Here is a 24,589-nt window from a genome sequence, read left to right as displayed (position 1 = left end):
GTGAGTGTCCCACAAGGTAAACTGGAGGTAGACAGAGTTAGAAGCAGATGATTACCCATCGATTAGTTTTATTTGTTCATTTTTTTAAATTTATTTGGCTGCATTGGGTCTTAGTTGCATTATGCAGGGGCTTTCATTGAGGCATACTGGCTGCTCTCTAGTTGTGGCACACAGGCTCAGTTGCCCCGGGGTATGTGGGATCTTAGTTCCCTGACCAGAGATTGAACCCACATCCCCTGCACTGGAAGGTGGATTCTTAACCACTGGACCGCGAGGGAAGTCCCTAGTCCTATTGTATCTTTTGTTGCCCATTCTGTTGCATGGACTGCTGATCCACCCCCCACTATTCTTCCCCTGACTCTTGCCATGAACCTTCCCCTCCCAGAGCAGAAGTCAAAGCAGAGCTGAGAACCGCTCCATCTGCCCCTACCTTGACAGAAGGGCAGATTGTCCCACGTTCCATCGTCCCAAAATAATGAAACAACGTATAGGTCGGGGTGTGCTGTGTCTGTGCTGACACAGTCAGTCGTGTCCGACTCTTTGCGACCCTATTAACTATAGCCCGCTAGGCACCTCTGTCTGTGGGATTCTCCAGGCAAGAATACTGGAGTGGGGCGCCATTTCCTTCTCCAGTAGGTCGAGGTACCAGATCTTGACTCGTTCAGGACAAGTGATGATTCGCTTCTGCTCTGACTCTGTTTTTAGGAGACAGTAGCTGCTTCCCCTGAGCCTTCGTGATAGTGGCAGTAGAAGGTGCTGCTCTAGTTATTCAAAATTATCTTTGTAAAGACAGATAAGGTGGATGGGAAATGCTAACAGCCGATACAGCCACAGCTCAGCCCCCTGCTGTTCTGCAAACCTATTTCCTTATCAGGCCCTGGCCCTGGCCCCCCAGGCAGAGGCAACAGAACTGGGTGAGACCAGCCAGCCAGGCTGTCTGGTGCTGTGTACCATCCGCAGACACCACCAAGTGGGCAACCTGCCAGACAGTTCAGGTGAACCCCCCGCTTTGGTCTTTCTTCATTCATTTCCAGAATTATCTGTAAGCTCAGCTGTAGGGTGGGAAGTGTTGAAGGCAGAAAACCAGGTTCCTTTTGGGCTTGGACCTCTGCACCCACAACTCCTCTTCCTGTTTCTCTGTGAAGATTATGCAGCTTCTACTGCTTCTGTTTGGGACCTGAGGCTTAGTGATAAATAAGGAACCGTTTATCAGATTGCTGTGTAGGTCGAGACCAAGTCTGAAAATAAGAGCTTTCTTGTGAAGCTGTGAACCACAATGGCTTTGAATTCCAAAAATAATGTATCCTGTTTGCACAATTGCAGATTGCCGCATCCCGCAAATTGAAGATGCTGAGATTCATAACAAGACATACAGACACGGAGATAAGCTAATCATCACTTGTCATGAAGGATTCAAGATCCGGTACCCCGACCTATACAATGTGGTTTCATTATGTCGTGATGACGGAACGTGGGACAATCTGCCCATCTGTCAAGGTAGGGGCAGATGGAGGCTCTGGTTCTCAGCTCTGCTTTGAGACTCGACTGCAGATCGAGTGCACGTTTCTCTAATAAGATGGCGATTGTTGTTTAGTTGCTCAGTCGTTTCCGACTCTTTGCAACCCCGTGGAATCTCCCAGGCAAGAGTACTGGAGTGGGTTGCTGTGCCCTCCTCCAGGGGATCTTCCCAACCCAAGGATTGAACCCACATCTCCTGCATTGGCAGGTGGATTATTGACCACTGAGCCACCTGGGAAGCTGGCAAGTAACAAAGGGAAACACAGAGTCACGCACACACCATGGTTCAGCCGTTCTGCAGTCTGATCACCAAAGCTCTGTTTTTGGAATCTTCACATCGATCCCTGTTCTCTCTAGCTCCCTATACCCAGCTTTAAAGTTTAAAAGTTTAAATGGAAAGTACTTTATTCTTTAGAACGCTGGCTGTCTCCTTTATTCTAAGAAACCAAAAGTAGTTGCAGAATTAGGAGCTTTGTAACTGGGTCGTGAACACAATGATGAACTATTGTATATTTAATGGAAATAACAGAGCATTTATACTGATTTCGGTTGTGGTACGAATATATTTAAAGCCAATCTTACAGAGGCCATTTTCTCTTAATAATGTTATCCTTTTTTATAATGCATGAGGAGCAGAAAAATAATCAAATTCAAATTTCATCCAAACCAGACGGTGAATATTTATCCTCTTGCATTTTTAAAATTTGCCTAGGCTGACACAGAGGGCCCTGTTTGTGAAAATAAGCCCTCCAGTTCACATTAATTCTGATTTTTATTTTTTGACATGTGACTTGGACCAAAGGACCAAGAAGCCCATGCATAATTCATCATCCAAGGGAGAGGGCGAGCAGCCTTATTTGCACCAAAAGCAGTGGCATGTTAAAGTTGAGGCGGATGTCAACTTTCTGCTTGAAAATCACCACTGGCAGACTCTGATATTGCTTTGCACGCCCCATAGTTGGAAATAAATCATTTCCTCATGCGAGAGCTTAAGAGCCACGGCCCCTTGAAGAAACAAAGGCTTCAGGATTAAGAGGACCAAGACAGTCCAGGTCCTCACCTTCCTACATGTTCCCCGGAAACTTCTTGTGTTGTTGAGCTGTTATGCATTACCTTGTTAAAGGAGATGCGTGATTTATTTGCACTGTCAGAGACTCTCCTTAGAATCAGAAGCCATCTTTTAGGTGGGGCTATTTATCCAAATGAACTTTACTAACCACTGCTTCGTTCTGGTCCTGCGGCGATATCCAAACCAAGATAATTATTTCAGACTCCAACCCCTTCTTGCTTTTACATTTTCCACTTTTCTTTTGGTTCTCCCACACTTTCCATTTCCTTTTATGTCACGTAAATACAGGATGCTTCTTTAGGAGTTCTTTTTGCCCCAGTGATTTTCTTTTTTAAATGCCCTATGGTGATAGACATCTTGGAGTGTCATCGTTAGGAGTTCAAGTGCAGGCTTTTTCTTGCTCTGTCTGGGACCCCTTACCCCTCCACCACCACTTACTACATCTCAGTCCTTAACACAGCTTTGATTTTTTTTTTTTTTCAACAAGAAATGAGCTGGCTGCTAATCTTGAGAGGTGTGCTTCTTCTGAGAGCAATACAGTCTATGGCCACCTTCATCTCTCCTCAGAGCCCTTGGTCCCCACAGAGGAGGTGCCCCTGTTCTGGGCCCTGATCCCCCTTCCAGCCCCTGCACCTTGACTCCCATCCTCACAGACACAGCAGGGTTGCTGTAGAGAGTCTGACACCTCTGGAGTCCCTGGGGGGAATATAATTGGCCCTTCGAGTGACATTTCATCCTGTAATTTTTATTTGCACCTATAGATCCAGGGGTTAAAGCCTGAGGAGCCTTCTCTCTATTATCTCAAAGTGCAAATAGAAATCACATTCACCTATTGAGTCGAAGCCAGTTTTCTACTGTGTTTTTAGGACAGGCTGTCAGAAACCAAGAGTGGTGTAGCTTTCCTGCTCTGATTAGCTGCACATGTTGCAACCCCTCTTCCATCTCCTTTTGGGTTTGGATGGAGGACTGCCCCAAGGCCATTCCTTCCCCACCCAGGGACTTTGTGTTTTAGGAGATGCTTCCTTCTCCCTGTGGGTCAGAGTCAGTTTTTTCACTTAGGGGATGCAGTTATCCACCTGGGTAGCTTAGAACTGCACTCCTCCCCAGGAGGGGGAATGGGCACCCAAATGTCCTCACTCATTTGAACCCTGCTCAGAAGTTCGCGTAACACCTTCCCTGTTTGTGTTGATTTGCTTATCTTTTTTTTTTCCCCTCAGTTACTGATCCTGTTTATTCCTGATTGCCAGCTTCCCTCCTCCCATTTTTCTTTTGCCATGAACACCATCAGTTTTCAGCTCAAAAAAACATTTTTTTTTTCAGAACTTCAGTGGTTAAGACTCTGCACTTCCAATACAGGGGCTGCAGTTTCGATCCCTGGTTGGGGAACAAAGATCTCACATGCTGTGTGGTCAGCCAAAAACTAATTTTTAAAAACTCACTTAAGGCTGTTGGGACTGCCAGAAAGAATGGCCTAACACCACGTGTTTATGATCTGGTCCATCCTGAGTGCGGCTGGTTCTGGGCAGGGATCTTTGGGGTCTATGGGGTTTTCAGGGCTCTGGGACACCAGGCTGTAGTGGGGCAGGTTAACATTGGCACAGCCCCAGAGTGAATACCTCTTGCATTCTGTACCCCCACATTCACTCTGGTCCTGCCCTGATATGGATGTCACATTCTGGGGCACTGACCCAAGCAGTTCACTCAACACAGAGCCTCTCTATCACTTGTAATATGCCACAAAGTCAGCTTAGGAGAGGAGTTCCATCACTCGCTGCTGTGCGTGTGCGGTATAATTTGTACTTGGTGATTGGAAGGGAAAGTAGATATCCCCATTATCCGTTATTTACTTCACACACAATTAGTTCTCTCCGGGAAGAGCACCAGCTCTGCAGCTGTCATTATCCCCTCCAGTGAAACTGCTGAAGCCAATAAGAAACGCCGTGATCACAGCGGATGCCACACCAAGAGGGATGCTGTACCACAGGGAATGTTCCACTGGGCTGCACAGGCTTCAGGATGAAAAGGCAGCTACTGATTTACAGAAGGAGGCATCCAGGTCTCACGCGCACTCAGACGGCACACAGAATTCTGTGCACAGACCCGCTGTAGCAGGTCTGCACAAAGCCCGGTGCCCCCAGCAGCAGCCACAGCGGCAGCGCCTGAAAACCTTTAGCATTGCCGGTGCTTGGGCTCCTCATGGACCCAGCGGACCAGCAGCTCTGGGGGTGGGGCCCAGCGTCTGTCCCATACCAGCCCTCTGCTGGGTTACTCTCAAGTTTGAGAACCACTGCCCTACATGCTACTTTCCTAGTTCACCTAAAACATAGCTGGGTTTTTCAAAATTTTCATTGCAATGTGTCATGCAGGTGTCAATTCAATCAGTTGTTGCCCTGGAATCCAGTTTGCATCCCAGCACTGGTGGCTCAGATGGTAAAAAATCTGTCTGCAATGGAGGAGACCCAGGTTTGATGCTTGGGTCAGAAAGATCCCCTGGAAAAGGGAATGGCAACCCACTCCAGGGTTCTGGCCTGGAGAATTCCATGGACAGAGGAGCTTGGCAGGCTCAGTCCATGGGGCCGCAAAGAGTCAGACATGACCGAGAGACTAACACACACAAGCCACCACCCGCTGAAACGGTTGGAATGTCTCTTGTTTCTGTGGCACGTTAGTTGTTCTCAGCCCTGATGGCCACTTGAAGGTTTCTTGGGAGCTTTAAAAAAAGATAGGGGTGCCCAGGCTGTGCATCAGCCTTGGGCACAGAGCCAGCTATTGGTGTTTTTAAAAATTTCCTCAGGTGATTCTAATGAACAGCTAGAGCTGGGACCACCAGCCAGGGGGTCCTGAGCCTCAGCCACACCTCCCTTTACTTCTTCCCTACTTGTCTGACCCTTTTGGAGCCACTTGCAACTATAAAAGCAAATGCCTGCTTTAGAAGGAGAGTAAATACAGAGATAAGGAGGTCTGAGCATACAAGACCAAGGTGCGCAGTCCTTAGAGGCTGTGCCACATGTGCAGCAGGGGATCCAAAAGATGCCTAGCGCTTTCAGGCGTATGAGGGTGACCTCATAAAGTTACTTACCCTTGTCTTCCCACGTCACAGGCTGTCTGAGACCACTTGCCTCTTCTAATGGCTACGTGAACATCTCTGAGTTCCAGACCTCCTTCCCAGTGGGAACTGTCATCTCCTATCACTGCTTCCCTGGATTCAAACTCGAGGGGTCAGAGTATCTTGAATGCTTGCACAACCTTATCTGGTCGTCCAGCCCACCCCGGTGCCTTGCTCTGGAAGGTAACACATCTTATCCTTGTGGAAGTTGAATTTTGGCTTTTTAAAGTGGAGGTTTCCATAAGGAGGTGAAGAGCTGAGAAATTACTATCAGCAATAACTTTTGTTCCCTGAGTACATATTGCTTGCCTCTGTCCCGAGCAGAGGCAGCAAGCCTGGTCATCTGCCCTGAAATAGTACTTAAACAGCCAGACATAAAAGTGGCTTCCCCCGTCCTTAGGGTTAACGGGGATGAAAGAGAAAAGTTTCAAGCGTCAAAGGTTAAACTGCAAAATATTGCAAAGTTAAATGAAATGTCTTCAAAAATTAATTTTCTTTGCATCAAACGAAAACAGATTGTATTATGGCATCGTTAATCTCACCCCTCGTTTTATTGTTGTGTCAATATTTCTTCCTATTTCCATGCGTTTTATGGCTTGGCTGTAAATGTTTTGCTGCAAGCACACACTCAGAAGCCTAAGACCAACAGATCTTTCCTGCTCGTTTTGGTTAAATATATGTGTTTATTTTTGAGTGTGGTTCACTTAAAGACCACTAATCAGTAGTATGGCGTAGTGGCAGTTGCAGGGTGGGGGACTGGGGGTGGGAGTCAGAGCATCCATTCCCAGAATCAAGCCAGTGTCTGTGATTGCAGACTTTTAAACCTTTCTAGGCAAGTTGGGCCTGCTGGCTCAGCTTTCACTTTAATTCAGGTCTTGAAATTATGATTGAAGGAAACACATACCAATTTACTTCCTGGCATCTAAATACAGTGGGCAGGAGGGGGAAGAAAAAAATGGAGAAATATGGGGAGAGGAAAAAAGTGAAAGGAAATCTCTAATCAGGAACCCCTCCAGAACCCATCTGTAGCTTTTCTTGGGAAACAAATCAAAACAGAATAGAACGTAAAAACCAGCAAGTTCTTACAAGCACCATCTCTACGCATGTCCCTCAGTGTAGGATGAGGTTAAGATGGGAGGTGTGTTGGGGGTGGAGGGCAGTGATCAGCAGTATCTCCTAAGGAAGACCATGAATTAGAGTGGGTTGGCTGGAGCCATGGAGCCTCCTTGAAGGGATAGGGAGAAGAGATGAAAGGGAGGGGAGTCTGGTGCTTGGAGAAATGAGGTAGCCAGCCTGGGTCATCAGTGGTGCTCTTCTCCTAGGCTGGTAAGTGGAGCCCCCACTCACCCCTACTTCCCACCCATCCTAAATCTCCTAGGGGATCAGAGCCCACTGATAGAAATGTCAGATAAAGTACCAAAAGCCAGTTAAATCTGAATTTCAGATAAACAACAAATAATTGTTTAATATGAACATGTCCTAAATATTGGGTGGCCCTCACTTATGGACAACAATTACTCTTTGTAACTTTTGTTTATCTGAACTTCAGCGATAACTCACTGTCCTATATTTTCATTTGTGAAATCTGGCAACCCTAGCCTAGAAGGAGAAGGTCTTCCCCTCTGTTTCCATTGGGAACCACCGCTGGCAGGTGAGGTGAGCACAGGCTGCTGATGAATGCAGGCTTTTCTGGTTCCTGGAGGTTTCTCCCTGCTCTGATAACCAGAACTAGAGGACTAGTTATTAAAGATATCACATTACGACTGTATCCATTTGAAATGCCTATCTTCAAATCTTTTCAAATTTGGTTTAAATGTCTTTCAAAATATCATATTCTGAGCTTCATTTGGGGACTTTGAAAGCAGTTTTTCTGGAGCTTAGGGAATATGATGTGAATAGGCATAAATCAAAATCTTGCTTTAAGGGGCAAAAAGATAAGGTTATGAACAGGAGGCTGTGAGTGACTTCTGATTGGAAATTAGTCTCATGGCTTAAAACCTGTTTCCTTTTCCTCTGCCAGCCTGTGCTGTGATGGACGGGGACACTAAAAGTCCAGGTGACAGCTGCCTGTGACAAGAAAGCCACCTAATACCATTTTTTCCTCCATAAAAAGAAGTCTTTACATCTTTATTTTCAATAAATACATGTTTATTTCAATTATCTGATGCAATTAGTTTGTGAGACCTTTAAATGGTACCCTGGCTAAAGGCACCAAAGGCATGATTCTGAGAGACGCAGAGTGGACTAAAGGACTTTTTGTCTCAAGACTTGATAGGAACTGGGTTAAGTTAAGCAGTGTGTTAAAATAAAAGGTAAGGATTCATGAAAAACATATCCAGATAGACTTGGGTATTAGAGTTTCTATAACTCTTACTTGAATTGTATATCATCTTATTCAAGGGCTGTGCCTTGTTTATGCAGATTGTCAAAGGGTATTCAACATAGATGCACTATCCCAAGGGAGTCTACCCACCTCATTAATACATCACCCCCTTTTTTGTGTGTGTCTTCTGGAGCACACGATTTGATTTTTCTTGATGGCAGAATGAAAATGATTGCACAGTGCTGTGAGATCATGACGCTTTGGGGGACTTTGAAATATTAGGCTGTCTGACCCCTGAAGTGACCAGGTCTGCACAGCTGAGCGGGGGAAACCTTTCTCTGTGAACTTTTTTACCCCCTTCCCTATCCTGTCTCCCTTCTAATCCATCAGTCCATCACATGTCAGTGTTCCTGTCACTGCAGCCTCCTCCACCCCTGGAGCTCTTTTCCTAACCTGCCACCAGCCTGAAGATGGGATCACCAGGATGGTCATGGAGGTGCTATGGGCTATTGATTACAGTGTTAATTACCATCCGACTGGCTAAGTTCACATCCTGAGTCTCCTACTTAATCAGTTTGGCTCAGGGCAAGTCACTTAGCTTCTATCAGTCTCTATGTCCTTGTTTACAAAGTGGGGGAGATGATTATAGTTGTGGGACTATGAGGGTCCAGGGTGATAACAAATGTAACTCTTTTAATGAAGGGCTGGATACGTGGTAGGTGGTCAGTCAAGTGTCCATCATTATTATTGCTCTTAGAATTGTGTACAGAGTCACAATAAGGAAGACTCTGGGCCTGGCTGTGAATGAAGTACCCAGGTCTTTATGCATTTACACTGTAGCATTGTTTTGGTTGTTCAGATTCAGTTTTGATTACTTGCATACTCTTTTTTTTCCTCCACCTTCAAAGCCAGCAGCATAGCGTCTTCCAACCTCCCTCCTCTCTGACCTCTGCTTCCGTTATTCTTTTCTCGAAGTTACTGGCATACTTGTAACTGTGTTTGTATTAACATGAATCCCAGATAATAGGAGGAAATATTAAGCAGTAATGAGAGTTCCTGTGAATCTTGAGAGCTTACTATGTGTTGGAATGTTTGACTCGGTATCTCATTTAGTCCCCCATTAGTCCTTGCCTTTGTGAGACAAGTACTTTTTTAAAAAAAGTATTTATTTATTCAGCTGCTCCAGGGTCTTGGTTATGGCACACAGGATCTTTGATTTTTGTTGCCATGTGAGGGATATAGTTCCCTGACTGGGGATCGAAACCCAGGCCCCCTGCATTGGGAACTTAGAGTCCTAGCCACTGGGCCACCAGTAAAGTCCTGACAAATACTATTTTTAATCCCATTTTACTGATGAGCAAACCCAGGTTTCTAGAGATTCAGTAACTCACCCAAGGTCATACGGCTCCTAAGTGGGGGAATGGGGACTCAAACATGGATCTTTGCCATTCCAAAGCTCATGCTCTTCATCACCAAGGTACATTCTCTGATTATGCATTATTCGGTTTGTTCTGATTTCTTTACAATTCTTACAGCTATTTTTTTAAACCGTCAAAAAATTCTGAAGAGTGATCACATAGCAAGGGGTTTGTCCTTCTAGCCCCGTTGGCCTCCCTGTAGAACTCCTAGCTGCAGGGGGCCGTGAGGCCACAGGAGACCCTGCTGCCCACCGGGGGGCAGAGAGCCCTCCCCACTGCTCCCCAAGTGCTCATTGGTCACCCCATTACAGCAGAGCCTCACTTCAGCCTCGGGGCTGCTCAGGGATTGTGTCCTCTTTCGCAGACCTAGAGACTGACACCTCGAAGGGTGTCAGTGGCCTGACTTTTCCACACCGCCAGTTCTGGGCTGGGCTTTTGCTACCCCGTGGCTGGGCTTTTCTACCTCCCCGCTCTAGTGGCACGGAGCAGGCTTTGCTGGTTCCAGTGTCATGTAGCAGCTGTCACACTCAATGTCAGCAATCCCATCATTGAGGTCTGGCTTCATGAAGGACTTTATAATTTGAAAGGAAAAGCTCTGGCAGCTTCACCAAGGGGGGCAAGAATTCCAAGGCCCAGTAGGAAGTTGTGGGTGATGTGTTTCAAGGTCTGGGCTGTAGCTCCCAGCTTCTGTCTGTTTTCCCACAGCCAGGTTCTGGGTGGGGAGGGAAAAAACACCTAAAATCATAATATTTTGGACCAGAATGTGGCTACATCATTTTAAAATACCTGAATATATACATTTGAGCCTGGAAGGAGCCCCTTGAGTTTCTGTGTTCTGATCTGTCTCACTGCAGGTCTGAGTGCTTTTCCTTACCTCTGTGTATCTTAATGTTTTCCATTCTTAGGCCATCTTCATCTCTGAGGCTCTCACCTCTCTCTCTTTCACACATACGTACATGTACATACACGCACACTGAATCCAGGCAATCTTAAAAAAAAAAAAAAAACTATGACAGTGAGTGTGGGCAATTTCTCATTTGTAAATGCTAAGAACTCGGTTTACATTGTCAGCAGTGTTTATTGAACACCTGGTAGGCACAGAGAAACACCAAATTGGGCTCCAGGGAATTATAAAGAAAGAAAAGAACATCATTCCTTACTGTGAAGAGCTTATAGTTTAATGGGGAGACTAAGATGACAAATGGAGAAGGAAATGGCAGCCCACTCCAGTGTTCTTGCCTGGAGAATCCCAGGGACGGGGGAGCCTGGTGGGCTGCCGTCTATGTGGTCACACAGAGTCAGACACGACTGAAGTGACTTAGCAAGATGACAAATCCCATTCCCTAGAGATGTGCGTCATCACAGATGGCAGCAAGTATGCCTGCAGCTAACTTTCCCAGGGGGCAGGTGCATGCTTCTGCTTTGGAAAGGGTAGAAGGGAAGTTCTGATAGGTGGTGTTGCAATTGTAAAATGAAAATTTCTATCTGAGGTTTATGAGTTTTGGGGTTCTTTTCCCTGGAGATCAAACAGAATCATGTGTGTGTCTTGGCTTTGGGGAAAGAGAAAGGATCTAACTATTTCACTTATCTGCAAGGACCATGCATTTCAAAGCTCTGTAGAGCTCATTAGCCAAGGCAACATGCATTAATGTGTGCGGAGTATGCTGGCCCAGTGGTCTGAATGTGGAGAATAGAAGGAGATTGATTTCATTCACTATGACTTAGGTGGGAGCTTCCCCAGTGCTGACCTTTCAAAGCAAACCTGACCTTATTAGAAGCTAAATATCCAAAACATTTTGTTTTTAAATCCAACCAGTTCTCAAACTCAGAATGCCCAAACCAGTTCCCCAGGACTGCCCCTTACCATCCATTTCACTGCTCAAGTGGTCAGAGATGGAAGCTTAATCAGTTTCAGATTTAGTTACAAGGAAGGCAATGGCATTATTTCCGAAGAAACTTCTAGTGCTCAGGGTTTCTTTTAGGTCAGTGTCCTTATATAAGAAAAGAAGGAGAAATAAGGAACAGAAAAGCCTTGTTTGGCCAAATATGAGATAACTTGAAAGGTTCCAGTTTGGGATCAAAACTCAAAGCCAGGTTGGATGGAGAGGGATCCCAGCTCCAGAGTGGCCCTTGGCCTTTGCAGTGTGCTTTCCTCCAGAGTCAAACCCTCTTTCTGGGACAAGAGGCAGCAGTAAGTGCCTCCCCCTCTAGGAGACCTGCCTTCACCCAGAAGTGCCTTGGGACTTTAAATGAATCCTGTGTAGGAAGAAGAAAGACGGCGGAGGAGCCCAGGCCTCCTCAGATAAGACCTGCCCTGTGTCATATCCTTGGCGGACAACATTCCAAGGAATAATCACAGTCCGCCCTGTGCCAAGGTGGTTCCCATTCTACAAAAGGAAACTTCTAAGCACAGAAAGACCAGGCCTGGTCTGAAGAAGGCTGCGGTAAATTTCTATCCGTGGTGAGATCACCTGTCACTGTGTCATCCCCTAAACCATAGTCAGACACGCTACCTGAGAGCTGTGTTTCCTGGGCCTGGGAAAGGGGAAAATCGCAGGTCCTCCCCCATCTCCAATGCTTTGGCCACCTGAGGCGAAGAGCCGACACATTGGAAAAGACCCTGATGCTGGGAAAGATTGAAGGCAGGAGGAGAAGGGGAGGACAGAGGATAAGATGGTTGGATGGCATTATCAATTCAATGGACGTGAGTTTGAGCAAACTCTGGGAGATAGTGAAGGACAGGGGAGCCTGACCTGCTATAGTCCATTGGGGTCGCAAAAGAGTTGGACACAGCTTAGGGACTGAACACCCTCCATCATGTGACATTAGCTGGGGAGAAACCCTGTCCAAAGCCACGTGGAGGTCGCCTTGTGACCTGAGAACCATCTTCTTCCATCTGGGCACATATGTGAGTGCATCACTTCCTCTCCTGTTCTGGTTCCCAGCCATGAAAACTCCCATATCTGGCAATGTTTGTATTACCGCCACCTTGCCTGTGACCCTCACGGGTTTTTTTTTTTATTAGAGAGATGCAAAATAGCAAGCAGCCTTGGTAATTTATTGTTCACAAGCAATAGTAAATTATCCTAATACCTTGTCCATGTACTGTTCATACATTACAGCGGAGTGATTACCAGAAAATAGCCGCCTGCGTGTCTTACCAGAGCTTCTCAGGGCTCACTGTGCTTAATTCTCCTCTGTCTCTTTTCTTTACACAAGCAGTAATTGCCACTCTAGCATCTTCCTCTTCTCGGGCACACGTCTCCTTGTACTCAAGAGTAGATTGTGCTGTGGCATCAAGAAGCTTCATTATTCTTTCCTTTTTTTATCCCCTTCTATATTGAATCCAGAAACACTGATCTTTCTGTCCTAAGGAAACCAAGAGACCTTGTTCCTGTTTTTCAAGTGGAACCAAGTTCTCAGGCTTCCCAGCTATTGCATTATAGGCTCTTTTTCTCCTAAATTGTAAGACTCCTGATCTGATACACAGCCCTGGACTGCCCCCACCACCCTCTCTCTCCAGGCCTGTAGCCCCTCGGCAGACTCCATCAGGCACTTTCCCTTCCCTTTAATCTCCTTGGAAACGCGTAACCATCAACCCTCCAGCTCTCCAGGGCTCCTGAGGGGTTTTTTTTTTTTTTCCCACCTCATTCAATTGCAGAGATTTTACACTGATGTCAAAGAAGAGAAGTGATTCTCTTCCCACCAAAGAGGAGCAAAGAGGGCAAGAGTTCTGGATTGATGTCTCCCACCAAATCAAGGAAAGATGAGATCATCAATGGGGGACTCGGCTACCCCTCCCCCACCACACTCTCATGTTCAGAGCTGGGGGCCCAGCAGAGGGACCCTGGTCTATCTTCTCCAAGGCTCCCACCCCTCAGCTGTCACCTGGGCAGAAAGCCTTTCCTGGGGCAGGTGCAGGCCCCAGGGGAAGCAGTGGATCTGATGCCATCTTTATGGAAATGTGTCCTGGGTGCAAGGCACAGGGGTGGGGTTGAATCATGGGAAGCCCACTTACGCTGTGGCTCTATCGAGGCCCTTTGTAAGACTGTGTCAATAAGGGAGCTGCAGGTTTTCTGTAGGGGAAGCCACTCACATAAAACAAGAATCCTACACACAGGCTTCTCCCGGGCTCACAGTTCTGAACTGGTCTGAATTCCCCACCTTTGCATGGCTGGGATATCTGAGATCTTTCACCCCTCTTTTGCAGGCTAGGATGCATTCTGTGGGGCAAGGGTGTGGAGACAAGTCTCTTTCAGTCACTGAGTTCATGGTTCTCACTAAAATGTATTTCTGCTTTGCCTTATAGTCTCCTCATATTTTTGGAAAGCTCACAGGCATCCAAGCAGAATTCTTTATTTTGTGATGTTTAAATGTCAGGTCAGTGAAAGGACTGCACAGCTAAGCGACAACAAAGCTGCAGCGGGTGGTTTGAGCTGCTCGCTTGTGGCAGGAGGGTGACTTCATCACACTCAGAAAATAGATGGGCCGATACAAATGGGAAAATCTTGGTGTTTGTCCTTAAACTCGAGAATATCTTCTCTGTCCCTGCTCCAGACAGGATTTATTTCCTTCTTTCCTCTCTGGAAACTTAGATGACTTGTATTTCATGGTAATAAAACCTCTTGCAATCAGGTGCAATACAGAAGGTAATAAATCTCTTCAGTCACTCCCTGCCTTTTGCAGACTGAAGAGTCACTGGGAAGTATTTGGCAGGGTGATTTGGGGGTCATTCCTCCCCAGTGTCTGCCCCCAGCCCCCCTTTTCTTCACAAGGGATTACCAAAATTTCCCTCTTCTCCCTAAAGTGAATAGACACTTGGGATGATTGGCAGGTAAGACTGTCATACCTCTGCATCTCTCAGTGTCGTATGTCATTCTTCTTTTTTTTGGGGGGGGGGGCGTGGAACCTGTAACATAATTCCTGTGTTGGCAATCATTTTCTCCTTCTGTACTGGTGGTTTTGTAGAGGAGGGTTTTTGGTTGTTTGGGAGTTTGTTTTTACGAAAAGATGGTTATTGTTGCTTTGTTGCTAAGTTGCGTCTGGCTCTTTGCAGCCCTATGGACTGAAGACCACCAGGCTCCTCTGTCCATGGGATTTCCCAAGCAAGAATACTGGAGTGCGGGGGGGGTGCCATTTCCTTCTCCAGGGGATCTTCCAGACCCAGGGATCAAACCCACGTCTTATGCATTGGCAAGTGGATTCTTTGCCACTGAGCTACCAGGGGAAAAGATGGTGCCTGACTCTTAAATTGTGTCCAGTTTTCCCTAAAGTTAAAGCCCTTAGTGGAGATCTGATCATCGGATCTCTCCTCTTCCTCCCTGGGGGTCCTGCAGAAAAGTCTAGAATTTTCTCATATTCTGGCCAGTTTCTTCTTCGATAGATGAGAACCTAATGCATTTTCTACCACCAGCTGCTCCATTCATGGGAAGGGATATAATAGGTCCAGGCATTAAGGAGATAGAAACAGCTGAAGGCGGAAACAGCTGGAATTTTAGAACGAAGCCAATTATACTGGATTTCAGATTTTAAAACTAGTCCTTAGCTCAGGAGATCACAGGCAAACAACTGTGCCGACATCAATCTGTATTTTCCTGCCATAAATATCTTATTACAAGGGAAATGTTTTTGAACTGAAAAGAAAAGTAAATTTATCAGATGCTGGGAAGTCAAGAATTCTATAGACAACCATGACTGAACTCACATATAATAGGACCCTTTGTGTGTGTGCTGAGTCACTTCAGTCTGGTCCGACTCTTTGCAGCCCTATGGACTGCAGCCCACCAGGCTCCTCTGTCCATGGGATTCGCCAGGCAAGAATCTTGGAGTGGTAGCCATGCCCTCCTCCAGGGATCTTCCTGACCCAGGGATCGAACCCATGTTTCCTATGTCTCTAGCACTGGCAGGCATGTTCTTTACCACTAGCACCACCTGGGAAGCCCAAGAAGACCTTTACCCACCCATATTACTGGACCTTTTCAAAGATCCTATGGTCCTTGCAGTCAACTGTGAGTGACTCTCTACTGTTCCCAAAGCAAAGGTTCCCCATCCTGGTTCCTGCCAGCACTGCCCAAATAGAGGAATGACTGGTGTCTCCCCCAAGGAGCCTTTAAGGTACCAGGCCTGGGATGCGGTCTCCTGGCGTGACTCTTACTCCACTCTGTCACTAAGACACAGTTCAGGAAATAACCACTTTCAGGCACACAACTTTTTTTTTTTTTTTTTCCACTTCCCTTTGAGAAAATCTTGGTGTCTAATTATTTCTCTGAGACATTCTGACATTAGCCAGGAAACCCTCCTGTTGTCCCTGGTTGTGTCCCTGTGGACCTGGCCCCAGGGCTTGGCCACTTCCTCCCAGGCCAAGCATAGGTACCTGCTGCACTAGCTCCCACAACATAGCAAAGGCTGGGGACTTAAGTGTCTTCCTCATGGTTCTGGGGGCTAGACGTCCAAAATCCCAAGTGTTGGCAGGACCATGGTCCTTCGGAGACTCGAGGCAGAATTCTTCCTTCCAGAGGTGGCCTTGCCATCCCTTGCTTATAGCTACACCATTCCAGTCTCTACCTCTGCCATCACGTGGCGCTCCCCCTACGAGGCTGTCTTCACATATCTTCCTTCTGTGTGTCTCTTCTCCTATCATAAGGATGCCTGTCATCTTGTATTAAGGTCCCACCTACTGTAACATGACCCCATCTTAACTTGATTACGTCTGCTATACACCCAATTTCCAAATGAAGTTCTATTTACAGGTACCTGGGATTAGGACTTCAACAAAACTTTTGGGGCAACACAACTCAACCCACACCTTGCCTTGACTTGAGAAGAAACAGATGCCCCCTGTGTCTTGCTTCTACCTCTTATTGCTGTTGTTCATTCACTAAGTCGTGTCTGACTCTGCAACCCCATGGCTTCCCTGTCCTTCACTATCTCCCTGAGTTGGCTCAAACTCTTGTCCATTGAGTCAGTGATGCCATCCATCCCCTGCTGTCCCCTTCTCCTCCTGCCTTCAATCTTTCCCAGCATCAGGGTCTTTTCCAATGAGTTGGCTCTTGGCATCAGGTGGCCAAAGTATTGGAGCTTCAGCTTCAGCATCAGTCCTTCCAATGAATTTTTAGGGTTGATTTCCTTTAGGATTGAGTGCTTTGATCTCCTTGCAGTCCAGGGGACTCTCAAGAGTCTTCTCCAGCACCACAATTGATATAAAATTATCAATTCTTTGGTGCTCAGCCTTCTTCATGGTCCAACTTTTACATCTGTACATGACTACTGGGAAAATAATAGCTATATCAGGTTTAAAGCCATCTGTAAAGCTTCCCAAACCCCAGTTGGCCTGCATTCTTGGACTCTCCCTAAGCCCTGTCCTGAGCTCATTCTCATCAGGGCCTGTCTATAGCATCTTGCTGATGCCCATGTGTGAAACAGGAGTGCTCTGTGTCCATCAGGGTTTCCCCCATCACCTTTCTTCTATCTCTAGAGGCTCCAGGGCTTTTCCAAACTCCAACTCCGCTTCACACAGCCCACATCTTAGCAGATCAAGAAACCATTGCTCTTACATCTGGTCTTTGGGTGGCTGACACTCCCTTGCCCCATGGCAAGACTCCATGAGAGAGCACAGCTTCAGGGTAAGCCTTGTTGCAGGTCAAATCCTAGGTGCTCTATTTATTTGTCTGACCTTGGATAAGTAACTTCCCTTTCACGAATCCCAGTTCCCTTCTCTGTGTGAATGAGTCCACAGCAGCGTCTGCTCTGCAGAATGGTTGTGAGGATGAAGTGGAACAGTGCGTGTACGCTGCTCTCGCTGTAGGAGCTTGTTGAAAGCTGTCATTGTCTTTTCTGCTTGTATTTTCTCTCATTGGCTCACAATGTAGCTACTATATATACATAATGTTGTTACCAGTAACAGTAGCTGTCTGTTTCTCGGGCATCTGTTTTTGTGTCAGGCACTGTGCTTGCTGACTTACAGCTACTAGTTCTAATTTTTATAAAAGCTCTACAGTGTGGGTGTTACTAATCCCGTTTTACAGATGATGGAAACTAAAACTACTTCAGAAAGAGGTTAAATGAAATGCCCAAGGTCACGTAGCTCCTAAGTGTTTGAGCCAGGATTCGAACCCAAGAAAGTGTGCTTTGCACTATGTAAGGCTGCCTTAGGGTCTTTCATTCATCCACTGATGTGTTATACCTTCTTGGCCTTTTTCATACTCTCCTTTCCTGTTCTTCTAGCTGAATTCCCCCCACACACACACCTTTTTTCAGTTTTCATTGTCCACAATTTCTAAGCCAGCAGTTTTCAAATACATTCAGATGTCAGAAGAGCATGGTACTTTTCACAGACTAGCTTTTTTTGTTTTAACATAACACTAAGAAATACTGGGTAAGCCTTAGAAGCACTTGTGCTAGGACGAAACATAGCTGTTTATTTTCTGTGTACAGTATAGGACCATACACACAGGTGTACACGGGTACACACGTGCATTCACTCACATGCAGCTAGGAGCCAGGCACAAGGAAGGGCTTCCCGTTATCAGGAACTTACTACTCCATTCTGTATTCCTTCATCTGCTGGGATTTGATTACAGAAAAGAGCAAGAAGGCACGAGAAATTTAATAAAACATTTATGGGATAAAAGCTTGAAATGCAGAAAATCAATACATTAAAGTATCAGCATGGTTCCTTTGTCCAATTTGTGGGGAAGGAACTTAAAAATACACTGGCAACATTGTATATTCAGCATGATCTCTCAGGTGGAAGGGTTTGCTAATTGCAAGAAGAGGCAGGAGGGAGCCACCCTGAATGCCCGCTTCCCTACAGTCTTTCTGCATTAACTTGTGTGTCCGTGTGCACACTCAGTTGTGTCCAACTCTTTGCGACCCCATGGACTGTAGTGCGCCAGGCTCCTCTGTCCATGGGATTCTCCAGGCATGAATGAACCCACTGGAGTGGGTTACCATTTCCTACTCCAGGGGATCTTCCCAAGCCAGGGATCAAACCTGAGTCTCTTGTGTCTCCTGCATTGGCAGGCATTTCAGCTCAGTTCAGTTGCTCAGTCGTGTCCAACTGTTCTTTACCACTGGGCTATCTGTGTGGAAGCCCCACACACCTTTTTCATCTTGGGCCCCGGATTTCTCTCCCTTTCAAGTTAAGGGCTTCCTTGGTCCCGTGATTAAAACTCTGAACTTCCAATGCAGGGGGCGTGGGTTCCATCCCTGATTAGGGAAATAAGATCCCACGTGCCATACAGAGTTGCCAAGAAATAAAAATAAATTAATAGAATTAAATTTTTCTTTAAAAAGTCAAATCTGCCTCTGATGGGAGAAATCTGGATAATTTTTTTTTTAATTAAGATGCCCTGATAACCATCAGACGTTCCAAGAGTAGGAATCCTATTTGCGAAGACCTTCCCAGACAACCAAACACTTTGACACCACAGATGTCTTGTGATTTATTTTCGTGTCGTGGTGAGTGAGGCTAAACTCAGCTTAGCCTCTGCTCTTCAAGTCACTATAAAGAAAGAAGTGTACCTCAGCTCAGTTCAGTTCAGTCGCTCAGTCGTGTCCAACTCTTTGCGACCCCATGAATCACAGCACGCCAGGCCTCCCTGTCCGTCACCAACTCCTGGAGTTCACCCAAACTCACGTCCATCGAGTCGGTGATGCCATCCAGCCATCTCATCCTCTGTCGTCCGCTTCTCCTCCTGCCCCCAGTCCCTCCCAGCATCAGAGTCTTTTCCAATGAGTCAAGTCTTTTCATGAGATGGCCAGAGGACTGGAGTTTCAGCTTTAGCATCATTCCTTCCAAAGAACACCCAGGGCTGATCTCCTTTAGAATGGACTGGTTGGATCTCTTTGCAGTCCAAGGGACTCTCAAGAGTCTTCTCCAACACCACAGTTCAAAAGCATCAATTCTTCAGTGCTCAGCTTTCTTCACAGTCCTCATCGGTACCCCAAAACACGTTGGCTTTAGATGCCAACACCAGCCTCCCTCCGCTGCCCAAAGCTGTCAGAGCAAATCATGCTTTTATACCTGCTCCCTCACCTGTGCACTCCTGCATGGTTTTAGTATGTCTCCAAAACCAGGCACACTTCGGGTTTCTTGTGTGAAACCATATTTTTTGTTTTTGGCGTTAAAGTTTCCTGGTCCTCATCAGACACATTGTGTCTTTCTTCAGGGACACCCTAATGTGGTGACTCAGATGAAAAGCACACCAGAACCCCTCTTTTGGGGCTGTTGAATAACAGTGATCTTAAATTTCATCTGTCTGCATGTCTCTGAGCAAGTCAACACCATGTTCTATCTGATCTGGAAATAAGCAAAGGTCCAGCCTCCTTATTTGCTTCCTTGAGTGGACACATTTATTGGCCTTTCGTGTTGTTACAACAAAAGGAAAGGGGAAAATGTTACATGCAGTATAATGTTTATTGATTTTCCCTGAGCTGAAAGCAAGGTTTTGGACGTAGCCTTGGAAACAGCTATGATTTTGGCATGGAGGGTGCCAGCCAGCTTCCTGGAATCATTACTGCCAGACTTGGAGCCAGCCGGTGCAGTGGCGGTTTTGATTATTGGAAGCCAGCAGCAGTCCTGAAGGCAGAGGTTTGCCTGGTTCCGTCCATGGATAGAGCAGTCCCTGCTCCTTTAGTTCTTGAGAGCTGCTGCAACATCATGCTGCTGGTCTTGAGATAGTGATGCCTTTGGACTTGAGACACAGAATCGCCGGCCAGCCCACCACCTCCCCGTGCTCTGCAAGGCCAGCTGAGGGCCAGATTCTATATTAAGAGTGATTTCTCTCTCCTCATCACCACTGAGCTCAGCTACAAAGCTTCCTCGTGGTCTGGGGCAGCTCTTCTCAGACTGGACTGTGTGTGTGAATCACCTGGGAATCTTTCTAAAATGAAGTTTCTGATTCAGGAGGCCTGGGGTTTGGCTTTAAATTATGCATTTTCTAATAAGCTCCTAGATGATCCCAAAGCTGATGGTCCATGGATGGCAGTTGGAAAACAAGGGTCTCATGGAAGTAAAGACTCCAGCCAGATGCCACGGCCATTTAATTCTCTGGCTCTACTGCATGTTGTAAGCCCTCCATCCCAGAAGGCGAGAACAGAGGAAAATTCATCTCCCCAGCTTCCAACTCTGACCACCCAGGAGAAGCACCTGGGGAACTTTGAAGACCTGGCCACACTGAGGACCCACCCCAGACCAGTTAGACAGAGCTGATGTATAGAGTTGAAGGAGCACCGACTGAAATCACTTAAGATGCTCTCCGGATGTAGTGCTAACATGGCAGGGAGGGTGGGTGCCCGTCGTTTTAGCAGTGAACTGCAGGAGAGTGAGTTCCATACTGTATGTATGGTAGACTCATTCCTAGAACAGGGTTCCCAAAAGAGAATATTGGCTCAAACAAAAGAGCTCATTTTCACACGCGGAATTAGTGAGTGGGGGTGAGCCAGTGTCTCCCTTGCATGCAGGCATTCAGGGGCCAGTGGAGACTCTGCTGGTTTTGAGGTGCAGTTTCTAAGGACCCTTTGGAGGGGGTGTCTCATTCTAGAGCCAGAAGCTTGGGAGAGTTCCGTGGATCAGGCCTGGAGGAGGATTTATCACTTCTGCTCACATTCTGTTGACAAGAACACAGAGAAACAAAGGATACTGGGCAGTGCAGACAGCTCTGTGCTCAGGAAGAAGAGGGGAATGGGATTGTGGGAGCAGCTGGCAGCCACCAGCTCCAGCCCTGTGGCGTGGATCTGGGCGCATACACTGAAGGGCCAGCTCCTCCCTGTGTGAGGACCGGCTGGGGCTGGGTGGCCCATGGACCTTTGGAAGACTGGAAATAGGTAATCCAAATACCTGGGCTCATGGCTCAGAAGGATTAAAACAAATAATTAGCACTTGTCATGTTCTACATTCTTCTGTCCCACCCCTCCCCCAAATAATTTCTGTGAATGTTCACGAGACACACAGACTATCTTTAAACCTCATTTTCCTCTTCTGCACATAATGAAATATATAAATGGGTGACGGACTGTGATAAGGGATGTTAATTCTCAGCTCTAAGTCTCCCCTCCCCAGGCAATGCCTCACTTCACACTGCCTTCAGAGAGTGAGAGCCTTCAGACCACAAATTCCACACGTCTCCACCACCCTGGCTTTGATCCACTCGTCCCTGCATCTAGCTCTGGTTTCTTCCTGCTCCTGTCAAAGGCCAGTCTGTCCATTGATGGACATAGGACCAGAGGTCCTTTCACCTTCATGATGCCCTTGCGTTCCTCCTCCAACCCTGCATCACCAGCCTGGTCCTCCGCGTTGGTCTGTTCCCGCAGAAGACGTGTAAGCAGGGTCCACAGCTCCTATGGGGGTGGGCGGGGTCCCCGCCCCGCCCTCCAGCCATCCTATTGGCTGCTCCTGTGCAGCCAGTCTCCCCTTAGACTCATCAGCGCTGTCATTCCCACCGCACCCCTCCTCAGCTCACACTGCCTGTCTTCCTCTTGCCCGCTCACCACTCTACTGAAATCACTTACCTCAAGGCCACTAGGGACTTCCTTGTGGCCAAATCCAGGGTCCCTATCCTGTCTCCATCTTTCTCAGCTTGCTGGAAACTATTCCTGCTCAGAAGTTTTCCTGTCTTAGTTTCAGGTGACTCAGTGGTAAAGAATCTGCCTGCATTGCAGGAGACACAGGTTCTGTCTCTGGGTCGGGAAGATCCCCTGGATGAGGAAATGGCAACCGGCTCCAGTATTCTGGCCTGGAGAATCCCATGGACAGAGGAGCCTGGTGGGGCTACAGTCCATGGGACTTCAAAGAGTCGGACACGACTGAAGCAGCTGAGCATGCATGCATGCATCTTGGTTTTAGTGGTCCATCCCAGTCTGCTTAGCCAGTCAGTCTCTTTTACCCTCAACTGATTTCTCAGTCTTTGGATGGGGACCCCTCCTCTTTCCTCTCCCCCTTCTCTTCCTGGGTGAGTTCACCCAGTCTCGTGCATTTGAGTCTTATCTCTAAGCTCATCATTCCTGAATTTGGTTTTCTTGGGGGGTTTTCTTGGCCTTGCCAGGTATCTTGTGAGATCCCAGTTTCCTGACCAGGGATTGAACCCAGGCCGTAGTGGTGGAAGCCCTGAGGCCTAACCACCCAGCTACCCGGGAACTCCTCAATGCCTGAGTTCTTTACTGACCACGGGCACTTTCTCCTGCTGCCTGATCAACACCCAGGTGACTGTCTCACTGGCAGCTCAGATGTAACTAGTGCAAAGCCAGATTCTCACTACCTCTCACTTCCCACAAAACAAACAAACAAAAACCTGATGTGGTGGGCAGTATCACCATCTTACCAGGTGCAGATGGCAGAAGTCTGGGGTCATCCTGGGTTTTTCCCTCGGCCCCAAACTCCATCTCTCAACAGGTCCTGTTGTGGTAACAAAAGGTTCTAAAATAGATCCCATCACACTCCTTCTCACTGTGTCCCTGCCACGTCTGGGTCCAGGAGGCCACCATCCTCTGTCACTCGGTCGTGGCAGCAGCTACCTGACAGCCTCCTCACCTCCATCCCTGCTCCCTGGCTTCTGCAGAGCAGCCAGCACTTCCTGGTGAAGACAGGGCTATGCCAGCTCTTGCCAGTGCCCCTGACACTCAGGATAAAATCTCCGCTTCCTGCCACAGGGCCTAGGGGGCTGCCCCCGCACTGCCCTGGTGGCCTCTTCATCCTTGCTCTGCAGCCCCTCCCCTGTCCTGTCACTCACTGCCACTGTCCCCTCCTCCCTTCGAGCCTCCAGCTTGCCCCTCTTGTGTCACGCTCTCTGCCCGGGACATTCCTCCCCCGACATCCTTGACCACCTGTCCCAGATCAGGGTCCTTGCCCTCATCTGCTCTGATTTCTGGAGGATCCTCAGTTTCTTCATTGTGGGGTGCACACAGCCACTGTCCTCTGGCCCTTTTCCATCCCAAGGGAGCAAGGTGGCCTGGCCTTTTTTAAAGTTTTTGTACCCTTGGTACTCTAATCCCTTGCCAGGACCAGCTTGCGTTTGGGTTCTTCTTGTGTGTAAAAGGGGCTTCCCTGGTGGCTCAGAGGGTAAAGCATCTGTCTGCAATGCAGGAGACCTGGGTTTGATCCCTGGGTCAGGAAGATCCCCTGGAGAAGGAAATAGTAACCCACTCCAGTACTCTTGCCTGGAAAATCCCATGGACAGAGAAGCCTGGTAGACTTCAGTCCATGGGATCTCAAAGAGTTGGACACGACTGAGTGACTTGAACATCTGGCTCCCTTTGGTCCTAGGTGCCTTCTAGGCCCTTGGGGGCAGGTTACCCATGCCGCCTCCTATGTGTGAGACTTAATGTGGGGTTGACATCTTTTCCAACAGACAGAGGCAAGGCCTCCTCCAGCCACATCAATATTCATTTGTTTACTTACTTATCCTCTGTCTCTCCTAGGTCCCAGGAGGACAGAATCAATGCATTATCTAGTTTCAGTGGTGGTCCAAAAAATATATAAGTAAGTAAATTAAGAACGGAGAAGGCAATGGCACCCCACTCCAGTACTCTTGCCTGGGAAATCCCATGGGCGAAGGAGCCTGGTAGGCTGCAGTCCATGGGGTCGCGAAGAGTCAGACATGACTGAGCACGTCACTTTCACTTTTCACTTTCATGCATTGGAGAAGGAAATGGCAACCCACTCCAGTGTTCTTGCCTGGAGAATCCCAGGGACGGCGGAGCCTGGTGGGCTACCGTCTATGGGGTCGCACAGATTTGGACATAACTGAAGCAACTTAGCAGCAGCAGTGAATTAAGAAATGAGCAAGGGGCTTCCCTCGTGGTCCAGTGGTTAAGAATCCACCTTGCAGTGCAGGGGACATGGGTTCAATCCCTGGCTGGGGAACTCAGATCTTGCAGGCTATAGAGCAACTAAACCCACATGTCGCAGCTACTGAGCCCGAGCACCCCAGCTAGAGAATCTGTGCGTCGCAACGAAAGATCTCATGTGCTGCAGCTAGACCCTACACAGCCAAATAAATAAATAATTTTTTAAAATTAAAAAAAGGAGCAAAAGAATATAATCAGGATACTTGAACAAGAACTTGAAGAAGCTTTTCCTTCAGAGAGTCTGAAATACAGCCTGTCCGAGTAAAATCGCTTCCTATATCTATGCCCAGGCAGGTGCTCCAGTGCTGATA

General features: G+C 47.3%; 1 protein-coding gene across 5 annotated transcripts in view; it reads left to right on the top strand.

Moving 5' to 3' along the window:
• Positions 1 to 24,589, top strand: part of SUSD4 (sushi domain containing 4) — a 137,125-nt gene that overhangs the window by 97,073 nt on the left and 15,463 nt on the right. For all 5 annotated transcript variants that reach the window (XM_060396339.1, XM_004013618.5, XM_060396338.1 and 2 more), the window contains 2 exons: positions 1,324 to 1,497; positions 5,688 to 5,876. In XM_060396339.1, coding sequence (XP_060252322.1) covers positions 1,324 to 1,497; positions 5,688 to 5,876 — 363 coding nt within the window. The remainder of the gene's footprint in view (positions 1 to 1,323; positions 1,498 to 5,687; positions 5,877 to 24,589) is intronic.

The sequence above is a fragment of the Ovis aries genome, chromosome 12, assembly GCF_016772045.2.
Source record: "Ovis aries strain OAR_USU_Benz2616 breed Rambouillet chromosome 12, ARS-UI_Ramb_v3.0, whole genome shotgun sequence".
NCBI lineage: Eukaryota > Metazoa > Chordata > Mammalia > Artiodactyla > Bovidae > Ovis > Ovis aries.
Note: the sequence above shows the minus strand (reverse complement) of the source record. Positions and strands in the feature narration are given on the sequence as shown.